This window comes from Danio rerio, chromosome 7, assembly GCF_052040795.2.
Source record: "Danio rerio strain M-AB ecotype USA chromosome 7, GRCz13ab, whole genome shotgun sequence".
Taxonomy (NCBI): Eukaryota; Metazoa; Chordata; class Actinopteri; order Cypriniformes; family Danionidae; genus Danio; species Danio rerio.
Window position 1 is genome coordinate 32,988,029 of NC_141027.1, and position 27,990 is coordinate 33,016,018.

The following is a 27,990-nucleotide window of genomic DNA, read 5'->3' on the forward strand; positions in this document are numbered from 1 at the left end:
CGGGCAGGGTAAACAGAAAACCCAGGGAACGAAATAATTATCAATTCACAGGATATTTCTGACGATTTTACATATCAGTCGCTGTGCACAATTAACTATTCACGGGAAATAATTTTTAATATTTTTAACTTGTGTTCTGTTTTAGCTATAGTAGAATGTTTTTGGTCATATCTTATTTTGAGAAAATGCTAAAAAATAACAATAAATAAATAAAAAAATAAATAAATAAAAAAATAAAAACGCAATACACTCTAGGAAAATTTACTACCCTTTATGTTCAGGAATAAAACATCCACTGGATTTAACTGCGGCAAAATCCATCAGATAAATGTTCATTCATTTATTTTCATTTTTTTTTTTTTTTACATAAATCTGTTAATTACTCTCAGTCTTGATCAAAACCTCAAAATTTCTTAGAAAATTACAGGATTTTAACTCTTTAATTGTCGAATTCATAAATGACGTCACTGAATTGGTGGGAAAACACACACACAAAATTGCGTATTTTCAAAATAAAAAGTAATTGTGGACTGGATTTTTTTAACCTTTTATCAAAGTCTTAGATGTGTGAAACAACATTGCCTTTGGTGCACTGGTTTCGATTTTTTTTCTCACTAATTCATGTTGGTGCCCCATTGACTTCTATAATAACCACATTTTTATTAAAAAGTCCCGACACCATAATTATGCATTTTTAATTGTTGGTGGTTTTTCTCTGTTGGGAAGAGGTCAAATTTGTCATTTTTACTGTTGATCATCAGTTGGCACCATTAACCCTTTAGGCCTGTGCAAAGAATGGTTAGTTTCTGTATTTTATAAAAAGTAAAACAGCAAATTAAAGTGTGTGTATCTGTGTGAGACAGTGAGAGTGACCTTTGCGCGCTTACCTTGATGTGTCTGAGAAAATCAAACTATGCATCTCAGCTCTCAGAGCTAATGGAATTCAGTGGGGCAAAACAGCCAACAGTAAATTAGGGAGAAAAAGGTTAAATCTAAAAATGCATCAGAGCCAATGTTGCTACTAATCGTTCACACGTCCAAGACTGTGCCAAAAGGTTAAAAAAAATCCAGTCCACGATTACTTTTTATATTGAAAATAAATATTTATGCGTAATATTTGTGTGTTTTTCACCAAATCAGTGACACAATTTGTGAGTTTGGCAATTAAAAAATTAAAATCCTGTAATTTTTTAAACAATTTAGTAGTTTTGATCAGGACTGGGGTTGATTAAAAGATTTATGCAAAAAATAAAATAAAATAAATAAATAAATAAATAAATAAATACAAAAACATTCAGGCTTATCTGATGCATTTATCCCGACCATAACGAAAGGGGAGTCAATTTGAGTAGTGCACAAGGGTTATTGATAACAAACCATACAAGTAAAATATGAGTTATTTTTAAGATTTCTAACTAGAAATGTTTTTGAGCACCAAATCAGGATTTCTGGAGGATCACGTGACACTGAAAACAACTTTTAAAATAAAAAATTAATTGTAACTCTCAGTGATTCCCAACTTTCGACCTATTGTTTATATTTACACTCTGGTTGTTGCGGTGAATGAAACCGACGTGACCGACACTTTCTCCCAGGTAAACTACATTACCCACCAAGCATCTCTTCAGGGAGCGTGCGCACTTGCTGCAGCTAAAGGTACGCTACTGGTAATGTGGAGAATCAGATACGAGTCAAATTTATAGGTAACCTTAAAATAGTGAATGCTATTTAATCAGCGTGTTATCGCAACTTGTAACTTGTAATATCTTATGGTATTTTGAGTCATTTGATTAGTCTAGTTTATCATCGCAGATATACGTCATAGTTGCTTTAGCATGTAGCTTCATGCTAGCTGCGTTAAGTTTTCGGTTCATTAACGTTTCATTCTCGCAAATTATTTTAAAAATGCATTGCATGAACCCATGCGAACATTTTTAACTCCGTATGCAGATGTATAAATATTGTTTTTATCCTAACTTTGATAGGAAGAAGAGGACAGAATCGAGACTAAACGCTATGGCCACAACTTTCACCAATACTCCTTACTCAGAACTGACCAGCTCGCATTACCTGTGAGTCTTCAAGCCCAGTAAGATACAGTATGCACCGTAGCATTGTTCTTGATGCATTCTTCAGATTAGCACCATTGTAAACCATGTGACAAACGCAAAACGCATAAGATCTGTAAAAATATTATTTTACTGAATGTGAAAGTATCTCCCCAATGTGTGAGTTAAGCAAGGTGAGTTATGATCAGTAGTTGTCTAACTACGGTTTCTATTTCAGGTTCCAACAGGTGTCTCAAGAACATTTTGGTGAGTGTGATTACTCATTGCTTTTTTCTCTATGGTTCATGTTGGTTTCTCAAAAAATGGGTATATAATCAAGAACATGCATTTAATTGCACACTAACTTTATTTGGTAGCCTTTGAAGGAACTTTCAGGAAATTGCAGTTTAGTGCATTACTTATTCAAAGACTTCTTAATGTGTTTCTTCTTTAGATCCTTCATTCAGTATCTCAGTATAAATATCCAGCACAATGAGTGACCGAAAGCGCAAAGGCAACGACGCCCCCAACAGTCTGTCTAACAGAGACACTGTTGAACTTCCTGATGATCTCTCCTTGAGCGACTCTGACTCTGATGAGCCCTTAGAGAGTTTCGGTAGAAAAATTGAGGACTTATCCTCGTCCTCAGAGGAGGAAGGCGAGACTCGGCAGCCGGTCCAGTCAGTTCTTCAAGAGAATCCATCCTTCAGACTGACAGGCGGGAGCTCTAGTTTCTGTGATCGCAGCAGGGACATCTTTGCACAGCTGGATAGTGCTGCAAAGCTCACCTCTAAAGATCTAGGTGAAGATAATATCCTTGATGGCACATTTGCCCGTCCTGCACCACCTTCACCCCCACATGCAGTGCAAAACAAGTGTGGTGTCGGCCAAGAGCTTACCAAGAAACAACCTCCAGGTAAAAAACTCCCAGACTACCTCGCACACCCTGAGCGTTGGACACACTACAGTCTTGAAGACATCGATGAAACCAGTGATAAAAAGAATAGTCAGGTTGCTCATGAGTACATACGAGAGCTTCAGGATAGCAAGAGGTCCCAGAAAGCTGCGCTTGAGACTTTTACTCCAGCTTTCAACCAGGATCATGGCAGCAGCAATGAGAATAAGATTGTGTTCGCTAAACCCAAGAGCAAAGATCAAAGTGGGAGCAAAGCTGATCACGCTAAGAAGGAAGAAGTTGGACTTCAACACTTGGATGACAGAGTTGAGGCTGATGAAGGAGAGGCTCTTCAACAGAGCAGCTCATGGCCGAATAAAGAGAAAAAAAGGAAGTGGGGAGTTACGAAAGAGGAAGATGACACGGTGGCACCCAGTGCTGTCTTTACCAGTAGTAAGAGAGTGAATCGCAAAAACTTTCGTAAAACACCTGATGATAATGATGGTGACAAAGAGTGAGCACTTTGAGCTTAAATACTTTAAACTAAGGTTTTAATGTCTGTGTACCTAAAACTTATCATTGTTTTGTATAAAGTTGTTTGATTATCCATTATCTTGGCTTTGGCCATGAGAAGCTCTTGCTGTGCAGGCTATTTAAGTAAATAGGCCACATATCTGTAGACTGATAACCTGTCTAAGCGTGTTTTAGTGTGTATAGGATTATTATGAGGTATACTGTCAAGTTTTTATGGATGCTTTTCATGAATAAATTTGACTTTCAGACCCCATTAAACAAGTGTGCTTCGTCTTTATGCAGCGAAAATGTGAAGCTCAATGTTTTGCATGGTGATTGGTGATGAATAATGCAAATTAGGAAGTCAATACTATTTCTGGTGGGCAAGAGAAGGTACCATAGATACTGATATCATTTACTTCCATAAGGACACATTGTACAACCTCCACAGTCTTTCTCTGTGTATTAGAGCACTTGTGTTTTAGTTAAATTATTTATGCCACATCCTCAGATTTAGATTTGTGTGAATGCAAGTGGATGGGTGTATCCCAGTGTTGGGTTGCAGCTAAAAGGGCATCTGCTGTGTGAAAACATGCTGCCCATTTCTGGGGGTTCATGGGTTAGTGTACTCTCAGTGCTGGGTTGCAGCTACAAGGGCATCCGCTGCATAAAACCTATGCCAGAGTAAGTGGCAGTTTATTCTGCTGTGGTGGTGACCTCTGATAAATCAGGGAATCAAGCCAAATTCATAGTGAGTGATAGCAACGTATATATATATATATATATATATATATATATATATATATATATATATATATATATATATATATATATGTAAATGTGTGTGAGAGAGATATGTGCCACTTATAATTATGCATGCAAATCGATGATTTCACCATCGATTTGATTATATTTTTTAAAATATAAGTCTTCATAGCCTTTGATGTGTTGAAATAGTATTTTTGGCATTATATAAACAAACTGTCATGTAACCTGTTAAAATAATTTAATTGAATGATTTCTTGCTAGTTATCAGGACTGATGATGTTACAGAAATCTTTATCAGTTCAAGTTTAAATAATATAAAACATGACACCTTACGGTTTCTAGCCTGACACATGGGCTGATTAAATCTATAAGTAAGGTTAGAGCCCCATGAAATCTGGGGGCCCCCAAAAAAATATCTAGAAGTATAAATTATACCTGTAAATTATAGCCTATATAACATCGTTTTCTATCATATTTTGTATAGTGAGAGATTTTTTTACATAAATATTTAATATACACTAAAATATAATATTATTATAATATTGTAGTGTATTTCCCAGTGATGGGTTGCAGCTGGAAGGGCATCCGCTGCATAAAAATATATGCTAGATAAGTTGGTGGTTCATTCTGCTGTGACGACCCCAGATTAATAAAAGCAGTGTATCATTACACTCTCCACTGTATTAGTCTTTAAAAAATACAATGATCAGAAATCATCGTAATCCAAAAAGAAAATTAATGAATAATGTAATATATTAACAAAAAATATCCACAAACCCCCAATCATGGAGCAGTCCAGCAGTCAAATTTATAAAAATATACAGTATTTACATATATATTTACTATTTTATATATTTATTATTTATATATATTTGTTATAAATTTAATATTTTTTATATATTTACTATTTTTATTGTAAATTCATTTTAAGAAAACTAATAATTTAAAATTTAAAGATTGTATTAAGATAAAACAGAGAAAAGAAGATTGCGTAATATATATAAAAAAATACCAAAATAAATAAAAAATACTTAAATATAGAAAATGTGGATCAGGACTTGGCCCCCTTGGTTGGAGTTGCCTGGGATCCCCCTTTTGGTAAATCCGCCTCTGGTCTAACATTTGGTCTTCTGTGGACCTATAGGCGATGTAACCTTCTTTCAGAGAGGTTGGTGAACTGTCGAGTTGAGTTTCGATCTCATGTTATCAGTATTGGTCCGTAATGTGTATCGGTAAACTAGAAGTCTTGGCCACGCCCTTCGACACAAAGCGGTGACGTGCGCTCTTACCTGTAAAGGTAAACGGCACGAGCACACACACCCGCGCTCGAATCTCAACTTTGAGTTGGGATATGCGGAAGTGTCGAATGATTTCGTTCGGTTTACATTCAGTTCTAATTTCTCATGTTAGTTAGAGCTGGACTCTGGCTATGTGAGGACAAGAGAAGAGACACTGACGCTGATCTCCCGGAATCAAAGCGAACTAACCATGATGTACTTCAAAGACGATGAGGTACAGTGTGTATAGATGTGTTTGAGTGGTGTAAAAGTGTGTGCATGTGTATCTTGCAGGTTTTACAGGTGCAAAAGACAAGGCCTGTGATATGGTCTATGGAGGTGTTTAGGGAACGTGAGGCTTTTGTTATAAAGAGAACCTGTTTATTTAGTATTTCAAATAGTTAAATTACAGCTGATTTAATCTGAACTCTGCAATTCAGTCAAGTTAAAAGTATACTTTACCCATTTAAATGTATAACACACAGTTGAGTAGTTTTTAATGTAAAATGTTCTGTAACCTAAATAAGCCAGTGAAATGGGCTACTAGTGGTACTGTTGGACTTTTACTAATATCACTGTAATGACAATTTATGCTACAACATATATCCCAGAATTATCAAAATCTAAACTACATTCTTTGTATAGATTTCTTTCAAGCAAGTTTTCTAAGTGAATAATTATAGTGTCATGAGATAAAATAAACTAATAATTTTATTAATTTAAATTGATTGTCAAACCAATGGTACACTTTTAGAAATAACGATACTAAAGTAACTAAGGCAGGGGCTTTCAATCTTTTAAATGCCTGGGACTCCTATGTACAATCATCTTTATGCCAGAGACCCCTGTACTAAAATGTAAAAGGCGGCTGATTTCTAGTATGAGGTCCAATTTAAATGATAAGAAATACATAAATGGGATGCTTATTTATTTATTTTACATTTTTACGTTTGCATTTTCTGTGTTGTCGACCTGGTGCAAATCTCAAACCTAGAAAACAAAAAACGTACTCATTTAAAAAAGCCCTGCTAAAACAGAAAAAATCTGAAAAAAGGTGTTTTATAACTAATTAAATCTTTATTAATTATTTTATAATTAATAACAATGTGTTTATTTAATGAAAATAACTTGATATTTGTATAATGTATTATTATTATTATTTAATTATTCATTTTAAATATATCTTTACTTTTTTTGTTCTCCAAACATTTTTGCCTTAGCATGCCACCTGTTGGACACAAAAGCATACCTTTTTATTCTGTTCCACAGTGGCAGCTTTTGAGTTTTTATATCTGAGAGTGTAGCGTAGTTATTTCAGACAGGTTTAACTGCGTTATTTTGGCGAGATCAAAGTTCTTAGAAAAACAGGAACTGTTCTGAGGAACGCTTACCTTACCTGAAATTCTTGCTGTTTAGATATTTAAGGTATAAAATTCAGAGGAGAGGCTTTGCTGTGAGCATTCACTTGTAAATATTGATGTACATCTCGTGTTGTACTCGAGTAACTCACTAATCAATGTAATCTTGCATAATATAAAGACTTTATTAAGTGATGACACTGTATTTGATTCATTACTAATGCAACTGTTTTGGTTGAGTACAACGTTCACGACCGTGTTCACATTGCGTAAATGTGGGAAAAACTGCATGAGTAATATTTCAATTGTTGTTAAACGGGTTGTTTGTCATGAGTCTGCTGTTTTGTCATCATAGTCCAGAGCATGAGCATTTTTTTAACGACCGTGGCTGTAGTTAATAATTATGTAAGACAGAGGTGAGGGATCACAATCTTGGTTCTTCGTGGTTCTCTCTTTCTGACGCACCAAAACAAGCTCAGCATGCACTTGATTTGATGTCCCATAAACATGTCTTGACCTGCAGTCACACCAAATGTTGTGGCTGCTTCCAAAGAGAAAGAGAAATGTAGAAAAGGGAAGCCTTGAAATGCTAACGGTTGTGACCCTGGACCACAAAACCCATCTTAAGTTGAAATCCTATGTTATGGGCATAATTTTGGGAAATGCCAACAATGCATTGTAACGGTTAAAAATGATTGATTTTTCTTAAATGGCAAAAATCTTTAAAATATTAAGTAAAGATCGTGATCCATCAAGTTATTTTGTAAATGTCCTACTGTGTATATTATGCAAAAGTAAAATTTTGATTAGTATTTTTAATTGGTTAGAACTACCCTAAAGGACAATCTTCTCAATATTTTTGATTCCAGATATTTATATAGCAGTATCTTCTTGAAATATTGTCCCTTCCTAACATAACACACATCAGTGGAAAGCTCATTTATGCATGTTTCTGTGTATAAATCTCAATATTGAGAAGGCATTTATGACTGGTTTTGTGGTCGCACATATTCTGATCTTTTAAAATATTGTCTATTATTTGTCAAGATTCTTCTAAAAGAACACATGGTTTCATGCATTTCTGAGGGTTGTCAGTGATCAAGTTACTGATGTGGTTGTGCATGGAGCAGTGTAATATCTTTAGTAATATTTTTATTCGTCCTCTTGGTGAGTTTTCAAATCGAAACATTTTACAAACTGCCTGATATTAAGTACATATCATTACCCAAAACATTGTGTTAGAGATAACCCAGATACACAGTTGCACTTTAAAACATTCTCTTGTTTAACAAGCTACATTAAACGTCACACACATGCACTGTCAAACATTTGCTCCTACGGATAGAATATGAAGTTAAAGTATGCTTTGAAAATAATATGCAGTTCAGAGACAGAATAAATCACTAATTTATTGAAGTGCTCACGATAGCAACATTGTGAACATTCATCACCACTATATATTTTATTATTGTAGAGTTTGTGAAGAAGAGAGTGAAAAGGCTTTTTTTTGTTTCATTCAATTAGAATAAAGTACAAAGATAAATTAAATCAGCTGAACAATGGCAGTTGTATCTTAATTGTATAAAATCTTTTGGTTCACACTGGATACAGCATATGGTCAGTTGTTTTTTTTATAAAGCAGGTTAGGCATTAAGTGTTAAGCGCCACAGTAGCCAGCTGTCACTGTAGTATCTTGCATGAAGACAAGTTCAAATTTGCGTTTTCATTAAGATAAGCTTTGGCTTCAGAAACTAATTTTGCATAATGGCCGTTTCCCTCTGTCAGTAAATGGTGATACTGGGATAATTTTCTTATGATGTCTATAATATATCAGTGGCATTGACAGTAGATGGAGAATTGCGGTTCTGGCTGATTGAATTAACCAATGCACTTACATTTTGAATGGTGTCTTTTTGCATTAGTGCCATTTTTAATTCCCAAAGAGCCATTTTTTTCCTTTAGTGCAGAAACACATTTGTTTAATCCGAATAAACCTTTTATTATACAGAACAAAGAACGTTTTGTCTAATGGAAAGATTAAAAAGGTGTCAACTGAATATCAGTTTAGTGTGAGGTGAGTGCAGTCGCAAATATAATATTGATTTTATACAACAGTTCAACAAACAAAATTGATAATAGTAGTACATGTTAAACTTTAGACATGTCTTTTCTATCCGTTTCAAAAAGTAGTCAGTATTTAGTATTTGTCTTTCTCGGAGCAACACTGATTGTAGTGTGTAATTCTGAATGAACTTGTGTTTGAACAAAACAAATAAGCCAATGGTTAAATTATTTGATTATACTAACATTGGCTGCATGGTTGACAAATTGTTGATTGCACTCATACTAAACACATTATACTATTTTGAAAATGCTTTTTAAAAATCTGATTACTTATTCAAATTAGGTAGCAGAGTTGGTTTAATGCAGCCTCTAACTTCATTTGTTTCTAAATAAATCAGCCATAAATATTGATTTATCTGTGACAGACCTGAACCGGCAGTTATAAGCACACTCAATAAAATATTGTTAGTAATTGTAGGATTGTTCATAGGAAGAACCATCCTTATAGGATAAAATCCTAAAAATGTTCATTCCCTAACACAGAAATTGCCATTGAAAATTTGTATTTATTTATTTACAATATACGTACTTTGCATTCAGAAAGTTTGCATTGGCCTGGCCATTAAACTTTTGTTCAGTAATTTGATTTTTTCTGCCTTTCCTATGTATTTCAGGAGGGCGTTCCTCTGCAGGAGGTGGACAATGGAAATGAGCCTTTGCTTCCAACACAAGTAAGAAAACAGCCCAGACATCTGTGCATTTGCTGACCAACTGAATTAAATACCACAGTCACATTTCCACACAAGCACATGCTAATTTCACAAGCAAAGCACATGATGATGTTATATCTAACCACAATATGGTCATAATGTCACACATCAGCATTGCCCCTGCATGACCTAAATCTCCTGAAATAAACAGACGATAGTCACAAACACTGAAAGGAAGAGAGCCAGCAGTAATACAGCCAAACATCTGATCAATCATTTAAAAAAAACAATCAATTTCTTTTGTTTCTGCTTTTGTGTCATTCAGCATAACACCTATGTTCCTCGATTATATGACTATGTCCTGGTGGCTAATAAAGTGGAGGACATGGAGGATCAACTCTTCAAGAAGCAGGATGCCTTTATCCTGGAACTGAAGCGGAAGAACATTAGAGTGACTGTATGTTATGTCACCGCCACTTGTTTGTGTTTTTCATTTATTTTTAATGATCTTCCTCAACAGTTTTATTATTGCTCAACAGAGAGTTGAAAATGACGGAAAGTTGTTTTTCGGTGTCCGCGCACCTGAGGAGATTTTTACAAAGTACAAGTACCTGCTGAAGGTGTCCGATGGCTGTAACTGGAGTGCAGAGGAAAGCCGTGAATCATCTGTCTCCTTCTGCACCCGGTACCCTATTTCCCTCTGATTCAAATGCTTTTACAATCTGCTATAGATGAAATCCCTTACCACAAACATTCCTTTTGTTTTACAGAATCAGGATTGTTCACTTTGTCTTAAACAATACGTTCATAGGATCAGGAGGTACCTGTCACTTTCTTTTTCACTTCATCTTTCTTCACATTGTTATCACTCTTTTCTTCTACCTGAAACTAAAAATGTACTATTCAAAAGTCTGCTGTCAGTAAGAAATTGAAAGTTTTTTTTTTAGAAATTTGGTGCAGATAACCTAGTGCTGTGGTTACTTACCTTTTTTTTGCCCAAGACCCCCTTTTCCCCTGGAAAATATTGTAAGGCCCCTGTCCACATATAAGTTTGCAGTAAGAATGACAAAAAATGCATGTGGCTGGGTCAAGGACTCGTTGCCTCGAGAAAAAGGTATAAAATTATAGTTCAGGTAACTATCTTGGTCTTTCCTGCCTTGCAAGTTTCTAGTATTGCTAGCACTGTTACCCCAAATGTTTGGAGTTTCCTCGCTTGGGTCCAGTATGTTTGGGGTAATTACCATTAGCTGCTGAAGGCGAATCAATGAGACTTGGTTGTTTTTGTGAAGGACGAATTACAAATTTGTCAATTTTTTATTTGGTCAGCCAGAAGATAAAATTAACTGCTAAAAAAATGTGTAAAAATGACACAACTCACAGAGCTCGCTGGAGCCCCCTTGTTTTCCGGGACCCCCCTGTTTGGAACCACTGACCTAGTGGAGATAGCGGTTACATCTAGAGCCATTGCGCTTCAGGCAGTCTCAGAGGAGTCTCAGCTTGTGGAGCTTTCACAATAAACACCCCCACCCCACACCCCCTTGCTCCAACTTTATTTCTCAATGCTTTATCACATTAAAAGCAAAAAATAAATATTAAAATCAATAAAGTTTTTAAAACTATAATTATATGCATTAAAGCTGAATTTAGCTGATCAAAAACACAGTACAAAATATAATAATCTGAATTGTTATTACTGTTTAAAATGAGTTACCTCGGAAATGCTTGCACTGCTTGCATTACATTTGTTGTTAGAGTATTTTCATATTTCTACAGATCAAATTGCTGTCAGAAAATGTCCTCTCCATTTATTTTATTTATTTATTCTCTCCAATTATGACTCCTGCGTGACTTCAGTCGTTAAATAAAGAATGGTGCTTCATATAGCTGACACCTGTCAGTAAAAAATTGGCATGGTCAAATCTGCATTGGAACATTCACGCGTTCATTTTCCTTCGGCTTAGTCCCTTTATTCATTCGTTTTATGCAGTGGATGCTTTTCCAGCTGCAACCCAGTTCTGGGAAACATCCATACAAACTCACATTCACACACATATACTATGGCCAATTTAGTTCATTCAATTCACTTATAGCGCATGTCTTTGGACTTGTGGGGGAAACCTGAGCACCTGGAGGAAACAAGAAACCTACATGAACACGGGGAGTGCATGCAAACTCTACACAGAAATTCCAGTTGGCCCAGCCAGGACTCGAACCAGCGACCTTCTTGCTCTGAGATGACAGTGCTAACCACTGAGCCACCGTGTCATGCATTGGCACATTCCTAATGAAAACACTTACATTTTACTGTAGTTTTCTTATCAGTTTGAATTTATCCCAGTTTAAATGTTTTACAGACTGCAAATCTTGCCAGTTAACTTGTCTAGAAAATGCTAATTATAAAATGTTTAATATGAAACTGCATTAAATTTACCTAAGCTTTTTTTTTTAAAAGTTCAGAATTAAACACAGAGATACAGTTAAAGTCTGAATTATTAGCCCCCTTATTAATTTGTAGCCCGATTTCAGTTTAACGGGAGAAGATTTGTCAACACATATCTGAACATAATAGTTTTAATTACTCATTTCTAATAACTGATTTATTTTGTCTTTGCCATGATGACAGTAAATAATATTTTACTAGAAAAATTTTAAGACACTTCTATACAGCTTAAAGTGACATTTAAAGACTTAACTAGACAGGTTAGGGTAATTAGGCAAGTTATTGTAAAAATTATGATTTGTGAAAATTTCCTTGCTCTGTTTTTGAAAATATTTTTTAAAAGAAATAAAATTCAAAGGGCCTAATAATTCTGACTTCAACTGTATATTCATGTAAATTTTTTAAAAATAAATATTTCTGAAAGGATTGTCCTAACTGACATAAGCATCAATGTCTCTCTTCACTTTTTTTTGCACTTCAAGAGGGTCTTCAAGATCTGCTGCGTCAAGGTGCTTTCGAGACCATGTTCTGTCTGCATGAGGTAAAATACCTTATTGTCATTGCTTATTCATCAGTAGCCAAAGACAATCAATCTCTGGGTCGTGCTGAATTTCATTGATTTCTCTTGTCAGAAAAAAGAGCAGAAAAAGCTAAAGAAGAAGTGGGCAAGCTGGTATTCAGTTTTGAGGCTTTTTCAACAGCCTGTTACTGATGTAAAGTAAGTTCTCCCTGGTTTTATTTTGTTATATCTTTTTTTGCTTATTTATTTATGTTTCCATATGTCTTTTTCAGGGACTATTTTGGGGAGAAAGTGGCACTGTATTACCTGTGGCTCGGCTGGTACACTCGAATGCTCGTCCCGGCCGCTGTAATTGGTATAGTTGTGTTCTTGTACGGTCTTGCCTTCTTCAACACCAGCCCGCTCATGTGAGTATATTTATAGTATTGAAGTATAGAAAACTAGGAATGACTGATCTGTTGCAGATTGCAGACTAATTTGTTTTTAATTTACACTATTAAATCTCATTTGTGATGCCGTTACAGTCATGAAGTATGTGACTCTGACATCATCATGTGTCCAAGATGTGACATAAAATGCAAGGCGTGGAACCTGTCTGACACATGTATATATGCCAAGGTCAGTCAATAAACATCTTAATATAACTGATAATTCTAGATGTTATACAGTAATCCACAAGACTCTTGTTTGCCCGGTCTCATCATGGAGGTTAAACAAGTTGCATGTAAATATGGATCTGACTTCTCCACATAAATATCAACAAGAAGTTGCTGACATAAGGAATTTGTATCCTACTCATAAATCTATATACACAGATGGATCAAAACAGGACAGTTATGTTTCTGCAGCAGTAGTAATGGGTCAATTACACTACGACATTCATATTCCAGATTAAAGCTCAATTTTTACAGCTGAAGCAAAAGCTCTACTTTTGGCTCTGGAACACATTGAAAATGCTGAAGAACACTATTTTATGATTTTTTTTCTGAACCAAAGTCTACAATCGGTAAAGTCTTTTAAATTGGAGAATCCCATTGTTATTGAATATTTTGTCAAAGTGAATAAACTAAAGAGAAAGTTTATCATGTAGTTTTCTACTGGATCCCTGAACATGTTGGACTCCTTGGAAATGAACAAGCCGACAAAGCTGCTAAAACAGCCCTAACTGGAAAGGTGCAAAAACCCATCCCAGATTTAAAAACACTAATAAAAAGTTAAATTTTTATCAAATGGCATGCAGAATATCATCAGTGCTCTAAACGTTTCAAAATCCAGCCTGAAATTGGAACAAAATACAATTTTTATTTTTTAACTCAAGACATTGTGAGATTGTTTACACAAGATGCCGTATTGAACACACGAGACACACATGAAAGGAGAAGAACCCCCAAAATGTCTAGATTGCAATAGAAACCAAACTGTTAAACATATTCTTCTGGAGTGCCCTATTATTAATGTTATCAGACAACTATTTTTATCTGGAGAGACTTTAAATGAAATATTTTAAAATGTGAATCCTTCTAAAATTGTAAATTTTTTATCAAAAGTAAACCTTAAAAAACAGTTTTAGATTTGTATCTTATATATTATCATTAATACCATTTATTTATTTTTATCTTTTGTGTTTATTGCTGTTGATGACCTACAATTTTTTGATTATTTTTTTTATTACAGAAAAGTGTTATTTATAAATTGTGGTAAACGTAATCTGTTTTGTTTTTTGCTATGACATAGCCATAGAAGTTGATATAGCAACAAACTCAAAATTCTCTCTCTCTTATACAATATATTGTATGCTACCATTCAGTAGGATTCTTATAATGTTCTCTTGCTCATTAAGGCTGCATTTATTTGACTAAAGCAGGCTTGCCCAAACTCAGTCCTGGAGAGTCAGTGTCCTGCAAAGTTTAGTTTCAACCCCAATCAGACACACCAGGGCTAGCTAAACAATCTCTTAATAGGCTTTCTAGAAACATCTGTGCTGGTGTGTTGAAGTTGGAGCTAAAATCTGCAGGACATTGGCCCTCCAGGACTGAGTTTGGGCGGCCCTGGACTAAAAACTCCGTAAAAAGTGCTAAAATTATGAAATATTATGAAGCTGTATGTATTATGGATATATTTCAAAGTGTAATTTGGTCTTGTGGTTTAAAATTGGAATGTTCTGTATTTTAAGTCCAATCATCGGTGTCACATAGAAATACTTTTAGCAAGTTTTTTTTATGATCAACCTCTGATTATCCTCCGTTTAGAACAGCTCCCCTGCTATATATTTTGTGGATACTTGGACGAATGCACATTTGATATGGAAAAAGAACAGCAGTTATTTTAGATATAATAGTTTGTAAAAATTATAGATATCTTTACCTACACTTATAATCAATGGAATGTTTTATAACCGTTAATAATTTATTTCAAAAGAAAGTCTTGCTTACCCAAAAGTTTGGAATGAGTCTTTTTTTAAAAATAAACAAGGAATGAATGGCACGTTATTATATGGGTCACACTTAATAAGGTTTCATTACTTAATGCATTCACTAAATTAAACTAATTATGAACAGTAAAGCATTATTAATCATAGTTCAACATATATTATTGCATTATGAACATCCAAATTTTAGTTTGTTAACATTAGTTAATGCACCGACAGGGTTCCCGCAGGTCCTTAAAAAGTCTTAAAATGTCTTAAATTAAAATCCAGGAAATTAAGGTCTTAAATTGTCTTAAATTTTACCGTAAAGTGGCTGTAGGTATTACATTTTCAGCCGGTCTGCTTAATGACGATAGGGAAGCACAGTGGTTCACCGTAAAACATCTAATAGTTGATTAATTCAATATTTGAAACAGGAGAGAAATTACAGTCTCTGTGATTTATTAGCTTATTACGGTAGGTCGGGTACAGAGTACAGACGCTAAACCGGTCTGCACCTGCGTGCTGTCATTACGCGGTTGTTAATGTGAGGTTCAAAATGCAAAGATGGGAGAATGTAAATTTTACGACGTGGCAAAGAGGGAATGTGTAAATTCTGCAAAAAGACCTTTTCGTTAGGGCCCATGGGGCTCAAATTCATCGAGTATCACATGAAAGGAGGAAAGCAGCAGCTGGACGTTGCAACAGCTAGTCACTGCGCTAAAGCCATTTACTGTGGATTCAATAATGTTCCCCTAATCTAACCTAATCTTGATGACTAAAGAATTTCAAATTATAACTAAATTTTAATAAAATCATAATGTATGCAGAGTATACAGGCTAATGCTGGCATTATTCTTTTATTATTCAGCTTGACCATCGCCTTATTGTGAAGTGAAGTGGCAAAACAAATCCCACTGAGCCTTTATCTTAATTTCGTTATTGCCAAATAACCGTCATCATTTATTATTTATTTTAATTCATTTGCTAAGAAAGACTTATTTTTATTGGTGTTTTGGCCAATTTAAACGTTAAGTGTATGTACCCAGGCCTATTTAGAGTTGAGATGTTAAGATGTTACAGGGGGCTTATTTTATTTTTTTTGTTCCAACTTGGCCTGTAGCCTATGTTATGAATAAGTAATGTTAACGCATATAAACAATTTATTCATGAGAAAAGACAAAAGAGCTGTGCATGTGCACATTTGGATAATGTCGGGCTTTAAACGGGTTTGGGCTTTTAAAAGCTGTCAATCAAAATGTACCTATCGGGTTCGGGCTCCATCGGGCCTACCTTTCATAGCCTGATTACAGCTCTAGTTCAGACGCCCCCTCACAGTCAGCTATAACAGTTTCATTTCACTACCAGTCACCCAAAAGGCAGGTACTGCGGGTTATCCATACTGTGACGAGCCACAATTTATTTTAATCTAACGAAAACATTAAAATGAGTAGCCTATTCCAAAGAAATTATATAATTTTTGGGTCTTAAATTATATTTGTTGAGGTCTTAAAAAGGTCTTAAAAAGCATTAAATTTTACTTTTAAAATGGTGCAAGAACCCTGACCGAGTTAACGTGAACTAACAATCAAAAACTACATTTTCACTTACTAGCATTAACTAACACGACTAAATATTGTAATGATTGTATTGTTCATGGGTCAGTTGGTGTTATTGTGTGGAGTTTGCAAGTTCTCCCTGCGTTCGCGTGGGTTTTGTCCCCAAAGACAAATGGTACAGGTGAATTGGGTAGGCTAAATTGTCTGTAGTGTATGAGTGTGAATGAGTGTGTATAGATGTTTCCCAGAAATGGGTTACAGCTGGAAGGGCATCTGCTGCGTAAAAACATGTGCTGAATAAGTTGACACTGTGGCAACCCCGGATTAATAAAGGGACTAAGTCGAAAAGAAAATGAATAAATGAATGTATTGTTCGTTGTTTGTTCATGTTAGTAAATGCATTAACTAATATTAACTTATACAACCTTATTGTAAAGTGTTACCAATATATGCATGTGTGTGTTGGGTTCTTAAAATTTGTATAAACTCTGTAAATCCTTACAAACAGGTGAGCCAACTATTTGACAATGAAGGCACCGTGGCTTTTGCGATGTTCATGGCAATTTGGGGTGAGTTTTTCCACTTGAACTTAAGCAAAACTGTTTCTTGTGTGATAAATAACATTGATGTTAAAGTGCTGTCTTGTTGTTTAACTAGCAACCCTGTTTTTTGAGGTGTGGAAGAGACATCGATCTCTGTATGTGTCAAAGTGGAATGTGTTTGACTGGTGCGATGATGAGGTAGAATCATACATTCTTTACATTATTATTTTGTGTTTAATGTGAATCTTCTGATTGAGCCGAATGACTTCGTCTGCCAACAGGAAGAATTGATTTTGGAGATTGTCAATGACCCTCAGTGTAAGCCAAAAGAGTACAGACATTCTTACCTGCGCAGCACCTTGGTGCTTCTTTTGGTCACGTTAGTGGTAAGAAATGCTTTTTACGCACACACGCACGCACGCACACACACACACACACACACACACACACACACACACACACACACACACACACACACACTTTGTTGGTTTATGAGGACTCTCTATTGGCGTAATTTATTTTATACTCTAAAAACTTCTTTTTACATTGGCTTACCCTATCCCTAACACCAGAATCCTGTGGCAATTTTTGAAAGTGAAAAGACAACATTAGGTATGACTTTTTTAACAGTTTAAAATTCTGAGGACACAGGGCATGTCCCCATTGACCACATCAGCATTTTAATACCTAGTTTATACCCATGTCATTACACAAATTTGTGCCTGCATATACCAATTGCAAAACCAGTACAGACACCAAAAGAGACCACTTGAATCTTCAGTTTCTCGGCATTTATTCGTTTTTTTTTCTAGAAAGGTCTGACAAAATTCATAATATTATTCCCCATCATTGTTTTCAGCTGGTGGTGATCATCGGTCTGACCCAAGCTCTGGTGATCTTCCGTGTTTTAACTTCAATATTGCTTTCAAAAAGCCAGTGGCACCTTCTTCGTGAACATGCCACCACAATAGCCATGTTATTCGGCGCAGTGCTGCACTACATTACCATTCAGGTTATGACTCGGGTAAGTACAAACAGATAAACTGCCTAATACAAATAAAACTTGTTAAAGAACATTGGCATTTTTCTGTAAGACAATAATCAAATGATGTCTTCTTAGGTCAACAAATTCGTGGCTTTAAAACTGTGTGAGATTGGTGGGTATCAAGTATAAAATTAAAATCAGTTGCTTGAATAAATTGTACTAATGTAATGTGGTAAATGTCATTATTGCTCAATTGCAGAGGAGACACGCTCTTTTGCAGCCACCGAGAGGAGCTTCACAGTGAAGATGTTCTCATTTCAGTTCTTCACTCTCTTCTCCTCACTGTTTTATGTGGCGTTCTTTCTGGGAAGGTAAGTCTTTGTGTGTGAGTGTGCTTTTTTTGATTCATTTACTCTAACAACAGGCTGTTCAAAGGGTCTTTTTGTGCTGTTCTCAGGATCAATGGCTATCCTGGAAACTATGTTCGAATTGCAGGCGAATGGAGACTAGAAGAGGTATTCGTTATTTACCAATTTATTATTATTTTAAAAGTTGCAAATACCTAACAGTCTATTATTATATTTAAACTGCAATAGTTAATGTGGAAGTAAGTAATGTGTATTTATATAATGCATTCATTGTGTATGGCCATACACCCAAAGCGCTTTACAATCATGAGGGGGGCTCTCCACAGCACCACCAGTGTGCAACATTTACTTGGATGATGCGATGGCAGCCACAGGACAATGGCACCAGTGCGCTCACCACACACCAGCTCTAGGTGGATACAGTGATACAGCCAATTTGGTGGATTATGTTTGTGGATTTTGTTTGACAGACATTTTTGATGCATTGCTTAGCTTTTTTATTTTTTAAACAACCACGTCAAAAGACAAATCCCAAACCCATATTCATTTGTTCAGATTGTGAATAATGGCTTCAATTTTAGGCAGGAATTCAGAAATCAGTTGAGCTGAACCCCTCTACAAGTTTTTTTTATATGCTGGAGTAGACAGTGGAACTCACATGGTTGAGTTGACTTTATGAATACAAAATCTTGGCCAAAAATAATTGTAACTCTTGATGGATATAAGCCTTAAAATCGTGTAATGTTGTCAAAACAATGCCAAGTACATTGTCAAATACACACCATAATTACAGCTAAACAAGATCACTATCTGACACTTGGGAGATGCACTGTGTAAAGTCTACTTCAGCACATTTGAAGACACTCCATAGTGTTCAGGCCAATTGATCATAAATTCTTGTGTGAGAATAAAGCCTTCATTCACAGTGAGGCTGGTGAATCTTGACATTGCCAACCTGACATATAGCTGTAGTAAATGTCTTCTGCATTGGATGTTTAAGAAATAAAAAGACACATTTTATCAGTTACACCTACTATAACAACACGTGATGCATCAAGATTCCAGGAACAAGCAATTTGGCTGTCAACCAAAAGCGATGCGACATGACTGAAACATTTAAATACCAGCCACTGCACTTCCAAAAAAATTGATAAAGGCTTTTCATCTAATTAAAACATATTAACATTATTAACTGTCTACCGAGCGACTTATATTGTTGCTTTGCATTGAGTCACAGTTCTGACTTTCTATTTTAAACTGTCTGCTAGTTCTGTCTGCTCAGATCTGAGATCTGAGGTAAACTAAATGCTGCTGCTTTCATTATGGCAATAAATGTCACCTAAAATTGTATTCAAACTCTTAGTGGGAGCAATTAACACTGAATGAAGCACATAATCTCTAGCTGAGGTGATCTTAGTCATAGTAGTATATGCTGTTGTTCTACTACCACATCATGGAAATTTTAAAAATAGCATTTCTAAAATCGAAATGTCATGCATCGCAGAGGGTTAGAACTAAAACTCTCTTTAAAGGGCCATGTAACTTCCTCTTTTGGTTCAAGTCTACCTCAGAATCTTTTTTAAAAATGCTTTGGCGTGGAGCTCTGCGAGCAGAGGGAGGAGTGGGCGTGGCCAACAGAGCAGGGGGAAAAAAGATAGATCGAACAACTGTCAGTTGGCCCTCAATATGAGACACAAAACTGTGAGACCTATGATTTTAAAAGTAAAAATGCAAAGAAGTAAACAGTAATTTAATGCCCTGCTACATTTATTACTTGTAATTTCATATACACATAACCACAATTTGTTCTATAATCATAAAAATAATCGTCTTAATATAAACACTATAATTGAGAAGGACTTCTCTCCTCATCAATCCCTGGGTCTGAATGCAGACACGGTGGATAGCAGTGCAGCAGGTCTCCTTCCTTGTCTATTTCAACCATTAGCCCTGTCGGTAATCTGGAAGATTTTAAACATAGATGAACACAGCAGCACGGATATAGGCTATGTGTCTGAATGGTAACACACTCAACTGATAAAAGTTGCTCCAATTCTTGTACAGCTCTTCTGACAAAAATTGCTGTAAACCAACAACTTTGCTGTATCGGCCCTGACAGAATCGCAGGGAAAAACATGTAATAAACCCTGTGGATTATTAAAACAAACATATACAACCCGTGCAGTGCAGACAGAGTATCACCCAGTCTTTGGGTCACAGTTTGGCAGATCTGCCTTGCTTTTGGAAAGCACGTGCTCTCATAAGTAATTAAGAAGCAGGGTTTTCTCATAGGATAAGAAAAGAAAGATGGAAGATGAAATTGGCTGACAAAAGCTAAAAATTATCCAGTTTTTTGCCACAATTTGTCATAACAGATGCTCAACACAAATCTGTTCAATTAAAAAAAAAGTACTCTATGTTGCTTTTAACATGGAAAAGATACCCTTTAGTCGCACGTTGCGTGGGGTTAGGACACTGTGTTAGTGTTGAATTAATTTTAGCCAAATATCTTGCAAGCCAGAAACCTATTAAACACTGAAATATTTTGTCATATGTTTGTGCCTAAACCCTTACAATTCCTTTTTTTTTTTTTTTTGCAGTTGGATGTTTACATGCATTTAACAGATGTTTGTAGCCAAAGTGTGAATCAAATCTTTTTTTCTCTCTCTCTCTCTCTGATTTAGTGTCATCCAAGCGGATGCCTTACAGATCTCTTCATCCAGATGGCTGTTATTCTAGTGCTCAAACAAACTATAAACAACATATTTGAGTTCACAGTGCCGTAAGTGTTGTCAAAAATTGCACTAAAACCTTAAACATTCAGTTTTTACTGTTCAACTTTATATTTTACCAGATAAAAATATTAAAATAAAAATGTTACCCGTTCTACTTGGGTTTCTCACTTAAAATCTTCTTCTGTGGTTTCTCTGTAGCTGGTTAAAGATGCTTTTTAAGCGCTCAAAAACTAAGAAAAAAAGCAGGAAGTGCGGTAACTGTTACCGAAAGGCATGTCGAGAAAAGGATGGAAACATTGAGCAATGTGACCTCTGCAAGCTTCGTGATTGGATGACAAACTACGACCTGAGTGATGTCAATGCTTTCTCCTTGTTTAATGAGTTTTTGGAAATGGGTATGTATCTCCTTTGTCATTACATAGTGCATCTTCATAGTGCTAACTTTATAGTTTACTAGAAATGTATTTTTGTTATACCCTCATCAAACACTATTGGGACACTTCACTTTAGTTGATTCATAAAGTTCAGTTTCTTTCAAAAGTGGCCGTTTTGGAGAGACAATGACCTGTGTCTGATGATATTTCTCTTTGTTGTTTACTTTGATGGAGTAATGTGTTTTTTTAACCTGATGAAAAAGTTTCATGTTTAAATTACCCAGTGAAGTAACTTATATTTTACATTTATGAAAGTAGTAGAATTTATTTGTTGCTTTTATATTTACTCATTTTCTTTTCGTTTAGTCCCTTTATTAATCAGGGGTTGCAACAGCAGAATGAACCGCCAACTTATCCAGCATATGTTTTATGCAGCGGATGCCCTTCCAGAAGCAACACAGCACTGGAAAACACCCATACACTCTTGCATTCACACACATAAACTACGGTCAATTTAGCTTACCCAATTTACCTATTCACCCGGAACATGCAAACACACAGAAATGCCAACTAACCCAGCCAGGGCTCAAACCAGCAATATTGCTGTGAGGCGATGGTGCTACCCACTATGCCACTGTGACGCCCTTTACTTTAATATGTTATGATGAAAAAGTGATAGTTATTTAACAATTCATTGAGTAGCAACACTTATATGTTTGATGTTATAACCAGCCTTTTAAGAGTAGCCAGAAATGCTGAAGTGGCCCTCAGTAGAAATTAGTTTGACACCCCTGCCTTGTATGTTAATTTTCTATGTGGACAGTTTTCATTTTATGGTTCTTCATACTTTTCCTTGTAGACCTATGTTATTTCTAAATATAAATATATCATCTTTATCATTCTGCTCACTCTTCTAGACTCTAAATTAAGTCTTAACCCATTTGTGCTCAACTTTTTACAAATGGTTTCTATATGAACATGTTTTGCATTTATTTTTTCCAGACTTCAGATTTTTTTCAAGAAAATCATATTTCAATATGCAACAACTATATAGTTGCAGGTGGGCAAATATGTTTTAAAAACCCTTTAATGTAAATTTTGAATAGAAGGAGAACATTTGGCAATCTAACACAAAACAACTGCTTTCAAAACATCATATTGATATTCATAAACGCATTTAATATGTTTAAAATTAGAAAACCATTTGAGATTAACCCCCAAAATGATCTATCATATAATTCCATAAATATTAAAACACAAAGAACTAATCCATTTGTCTTAAAGTGATTAAACACACACTAGCTTCCCGAACAAACTACTGTGTTTCAAAAAAAAAAAAAAAAAAAAGTCAAATACTAGAGTAAATGCACAATTTAGGTTTCAGTGACCTGATACTACATTTTTGTGTAGAAAAAAAAGAAAAATTTAGACAAAAGTGGACAACAGGGCCTAAGGTTGTGACTGAGTTTGGTTGTAGTTGTGTTTTTCTTCAGTGATTTTACTTTTTAACAGCAGGAGTTCATTATTCTCTTCCACTCAGACCTTTAACTCTGCTCCAGTGTTAATTTAACTTGTAAGAGTGGGACCAGTGGGAGAAGTAAAGTTTACTCTGAGGATTTTGCTGTGTGTGAAATTGTGTATCAAAAAGGCTGCTTTAAAGTAAAGATATCAGTTAAATTGGTTATGTTTAGATGAAGTATTATGAAACTATAATTGCCACTTGAACTTTTGGCAAAGTATACAAAAAACTATAGATGCTTTGAAAGATTTGTTTTATTTATCTGAGTCTAGAGACCTTCATGATTATGTTAGTATACATTTGTGAACAAGAAATTATTTTTATTAACATGAACATTTTCTTTATTTGGGATTGTTTGCTTTAATTTTGTACCCTGGAACTAGGGTAACATGTAGAAAAGTACTTATTAAAAGAACATGGCAACTATAAGTACCGGTGGGCTTAAATGTGTTAATGGAAGAATATAGTCTACCTATTAAAACTGTAACTAAAGATTCAGCACACTAATTTTGTAGATTTTATAATTAAAACTATTTTCAAAGCCTTCAGTAATTTGGTGTATACATCAATACATCTTGAACATGTCTACATGCATAATGCATTAAGCTGCTGCCTTGCAACTATCTATGTGGGTTGTGACGTGGATATTTGCATTAATGACCAGGTGAACCGGTGTTTGTAATATTGTGTCTGAGGAGTTCATTTGACATCTGATTGGTTTATTTAATGTTGCCCTGCATTAACATCAGCTGCTGTTCTTTTGTGTGTCGTCAGTTCTTCAGTTTAGTTTCACCACCATCTTTGTGGCCGCGTTCCCTCTGGCTCCTTTATTGGCTCTTATTAATAACATATTTGAGATCAGACTGGATGCCATCAAGATGGTCAGCCTGGAGCGTCGCCTTGTGCCCAAAAAAACAAATGACATCGGTAAGTAGCTGTTACAGTACATGCACTCTGTGTAGTTCATCGTGAAGTAAACCTAATGTGTAAACATCATACATCATCCGCTGTGTGTTTTGTCTGGCAGGTGTCTGGAATAAAATATTAGAGGTTGTCGGGGTGATGGCTGTCATTGCTAATGGGCTAGTGATAGGGATTTCCTCTGACTTCATACCCCGTCTGGCATATCGTTACCGTTATGGACCTTGTGCTGTCAACAATAACAGTGGCCTGGAGTAAGTATCTAAAGAGTAACGAACCATTAAAGCATGTGAGCAATTCCAGCGTTATGGATGTGACATTTGCAGTAATATCTCAAAGCATAAATTCATATAGAAAGTATACGTTAACATTACATTAAGGCAGAGGTCTCAAACTGGCAAATCTGTTTTTACCACACAGTTAAAAAAAGTAATTTTACGATTTTTACTGCTGGAGTGTCGGAAAAAAACGTAAAATAACGGACTTTTACATGGAATTTCTCACATAAGCTGTATTTATCTTAACTAAAATACTGATTAAATGTCAAATCTAAAAGTTGATTTCTTTTTAAGCATAGATGATGTTAGATTAATGATGTAACTAATGGATTTGTTTTGTCTGGTAGCTGTATGACGGGTTATATCAACAACACTCTGGCAACAGCATTCATGTCCAATATGAATGTGAAAAAGGACTTTCAGGAATTGATCACAGAGGGTGGACATAATGTTACACAATGCAGGTAACAACTTTTATTCTAAAAACAAATATAGAATGCATCTTTTTTAATATAGTACAGATGAATTTGATTGGTTGATGATCTGAATATGTGTTGTACAGTTACAAAGACTACCGCAGTAATGAAGACCAGAGTCTCACCTCGCAGTTTTGGTTCATTCTGGCACTCCGCTTTGCCTTTGTTATTCTGTTTGAGGTACAAAATAAGAGCTATGTATCTTTTCTCTCTCTCTCTCTCTCTCTCTCTCTCTCACTCTCTCTCTCTCTCTCTCTCTCTCTCTCTCTCTCTCTCTCTCGCTCTCTCTCTCTCTCTCTCTCACTGCAGTGTGTGTGTGTGTGTGTGTATATATATATATATATATATATATATATATATATATATATATATATATATATATATATGTATATATGTATGTATATGTGTATATACATACACACACGTGTATATGTATATATATATATATGTGTGTGTGTGTGTGTGTGTGTGTGTGTGTGTGTGTGTGTGTGTGTGTGTGTGTGTGTGTGTGTGTGTGTGTTACATGTTTTGTTGAATATCATCTGATTTTTTTTGTGTTTGTTTTTCCGACTCAGCATGTGGTGGTAATATGCAAATTTATCGCAGCCTGGTTCATACCTGACAATCCTAACAGAGTGAAAAACCACAGGCTAGATGACAAACTAAGAAGACTGAAAAAGGAACTCATGTAAGTAGTTTTTCTAATTCTAATCCTTAAATGGACAATGCACTGAAAAATGGTTTACAAAACATTTATTCACTCTTGTGTTCTTTCATTTTTGTACCCTTCAATAATATCAATTATTGTGAATATCAATTAGCAATAAAATAAAAAAAAATTAAATAAAGGCACAAGTCATCTATATAGAATGGCCCCATGCAATACATGCTGTATATTTCAAGTGCTCAGGCCAGGGTTTGTTTCCAGAACATTTTAGCGGAGGTTCATTTTGAATAACTTGCATATAACTTTCCTAATATTTATTTTTTTTTAATGTTTTTTTCACAAAGTAAAAGAACAAAAGTTAGCTTAATAAATGGCTAAAATTAGTGCAGTACAGCATCTAATAAAACGAAGAAATTAGACTAAATGTATAATGATAATCAGATATATTCAAATAAATAGACATCTCCGAGTTTATTCTTTTTTATGTATTGTGCACCTCTACAGCAATATTTTTGGATAAAACAGGGCTTTTTGTCATCATATAATAGCTTTTTAAATCATATGAAATAATGTTTTAATCATAAGCGCATGTCTTTCTGTGGAAGAATGAGTTATCCGATTGATCACAGTTCAGCAACAACTACAATCAAAAAGCTTTTTTACAATTGCTCAGTTTTATTTATTTATTTATTTTTTTTCAGTTTTAGTTTTATTCAGTCTGGGTCTGTTGATGTACCATTTGTATACTCTTACAGTGTTGACTTGTTGTTATAAACTGATTAATAATAATCATAATCCATATAATAAACAACATTCTCAGGATTATTTGAAATGAAACAAACTAGATGTGCTTTAACTGCAGACTGTTAGCTTTAATTGAGGGTATTTACATCTTAATCAGGTTAACACTAGGAATTAAAACAGTTTACAAATGTGCCTCCCACTTGTTAAGGGTCCAAAAGGAATTGGACAATTGGCTTCTCAGCTGTTCCTTGGCCAGGTGTGTGTTATTCCCTCATTATCTCAATTACAATGAGCAGATAAAAGAGTTCATTTCAAGTGTGCTGTTTTGCATTTGAAACTGTCAGCTCTCAAGATGAGATCCAAAGAGCTGTCACTATCAGTCAAGCAAGCCATCATTAGGCTGAAAAAACAAAACAAACCCATCACAGCGATAGCCAATATATGAACAAGTTCAAAAAGGAGTGTTTGTCTGATTTATTTATTTAATTTACTTAAAACATTATAATTATATACACCACGGTGAGTTGTCAATTTTTGTGTGTGTGTGTGAACTGTTCCTTTAGCAAACCCTCTCCGTCTAATTAACTTCTCTTGTATCTCCGTCTCTAACAGGGAAGCGAGTACATTATACGACACCACATCCACTGTGGTGTGAACAATGAAGGTACAACCAGAGATTTAATAACTTTGATTTGACGACTTTCTGACTTCCGTGTTCAGCAAGAGACACTTGACACAAGGAAGATTTGTGTGTTTACCTGAGATCATGATCTCATCTGCATCAGTGTGTGGGACTTTCCCTTCACTTCACTGCCTTCAGAGACAGCTGGGACAATCTTACTGGAGCTTTTCTCTCGATGCAGTTTACAGTTTGACCTCAGGTGCATGAATATTGTTCAGCTTCAGAGGACACACTGTGCACTTTTGGCTGTGATTTATGAACTAATCTATTTCTGAGGAATTACAAAAACTGTGAAAATGCAAAGTCGGACGGCAAATTTTTTTTATGCAGTTAGTGTTTTCCTAAGACAAAGAATTTATTATTGTTGTTGCTTAATGTTTTAATGAAACATGTTTGCCATATGATTTATATATTTAAATATTTCATTGTTTACTTTTTCTTAAAGTTGGAGAAGGCTTCCAGCAATACTTGGCTTTACAGTGAAAATCAAGTTTGAATCTAAAGACTTGAATGTAACAAAGAAAAAACACTTGGGAAGTGATGCCAGTGTGTGTGTTTCTGCTCTACGATGGCGTTTTTAAACCACTTTTTCATCATATACAGTTGTAGACCAAATTATTAGTCCTCCTGTGAACATTGCATTTCTTTTTCTAATATTTGCCAAGTAATGTTTATCCACACAAGGGCATTGTTTACAGTGTTACAGTGCTAATATTTTTTTAAACTCTTCTTTAGTAAGTCTTATTTCTTTTAGTTTGGCTGAAATTAAAGTAGTTTTTATTTTTGTTTACGGTCAATATTATAAGCCCCCTTGAGAATAGTTTTTTGGATTGGTTTCTGAACTACTTTTTGTCCAATAGCTTGCCTAATTAAACAAACTCGCCTAGTATAATTAACCTAGTTAAGCCTTTACATTGCACTTTAAGGTGAATACTAATATCTTCCAGAAATGCTTTGTAACTTGTATGTACTGTCATCATGGCAAAGACGAAAGGAATTAGTTATTAGAACTTGCTTATTAAAACCATTCTTTCATTCATTTTTCTTTTCGGCTTATTCTCTTTATTGATCCTGGGCTGCCACAGCGGAATGAACCTCCAACTTTTCAAGCATATGTTTTATTCACGCAGTGTATATCCT

General features: G+C 35.1%; 2 protein-coding genes across 13 annotated transcripts; both read left to right on the forward strand.

Moving 5' to 3' along the window:
* Nucleotides 1–1,626: 1,626 nt before the first annotated feature.
* Nucleotides 1,627–3,735, forward strand: tssc4 (tumor suppressing subtransferable candidate 4). 12 transcript variants are annotated; one of them, XM_087259549.1, is made up of 4 exons: nt 1,627–1,703; nt 1,986–2,089; nt 2,287–2,315; nt 2,503–3,735. In XM_087259549.1, the coding sequence occupies exon 4, from the start codon at nt 2,541–2,543 to the stop codon at nt 3,459–3,461; it is 921 nt and encodes a 306-aa protein (XP_087115675.1). In that variant the 5' UTR covers nt 1,627–1,703; nt 1,986–2,089; nt 2,287–2,315; nt 2,503–2,540; the 3' UTR covers nt 3,462–3,735.
* Nucleotides 3,736–5,544: 1,809 nt separating this feature from the next.
* Nucleotides 5,545–27,889, forward strand: ano9b (anoctamin 9b). The gene is made up of 24 exons (XM_087261352.1): nt 5,545–5,736; nt 9,598–9,654; nt 9,959–10,090; nt 10,173–10,318; nt 10,404–10,453; nt 12,556–12,614; nt 12,706–12,791; nt 12,866–13,000; nt 13,118–13,211; nt 17,068–17,128; nt 17,217–17,299; nt 17,383–17,487; nt 17,961–18,125; nt 18,222–18,258; nt 18,346–18,457; nt 18,544–18,601; nt 21,139–21,236; nt 21,388–21,584; nt 23,857–24,009; nt 24,110–24,257; nt 24,629–24,745; nt 24,844–24,937; nt 25,333–25,445; nt 26,781–27,889. Exons 1-24 carry the CDS (start codon nt 5,713–5,715, stop codon nt 26,821–26,823), a joined length of 2,367 nt encoding a protein of 788 aa, XP_087117478.1. The 5' UTR covers nt 5,545–5,712; the 3' UTR covers nt 26,824–27,889.
* The last annotated feature ends 101 nt before the right edge of the window (nt 27,890–27,990 follow it).

What these genes read in the sequence shown, in the direction of transcription:
- tssc4 (XM_087259556.1), top strand. Translation starts at nt 2,541, where the DNA reads ATGAGTGACCGAAAGCGCAAAGGCAACGACGCCCCCAACAGTCTGTCT.
- ano9b (XM_087261352.1), top strand. Translation starts at nt 5,713, where the DNA reads ATGATGTACTTCAAAGACGATGAG. An exon ending in AGCCTTTGCTTCCAACACAA is followed by an intron (nt 9,655 to 9,958) that starts GTAAGAAAACAG and finishes TGTGTCATTCAG; the next exon opens with CATAACACCTATGTTCCTCG. An exon ending in GATGTTCATGGCAATTTGGG is followed by an intron (nt 17,129 to 17,216) that starts GTGAGTTTTTCC and finishes TTGTTTAACTAG; the next exon opens with CAACCCTGTTTTTTGAGGTG.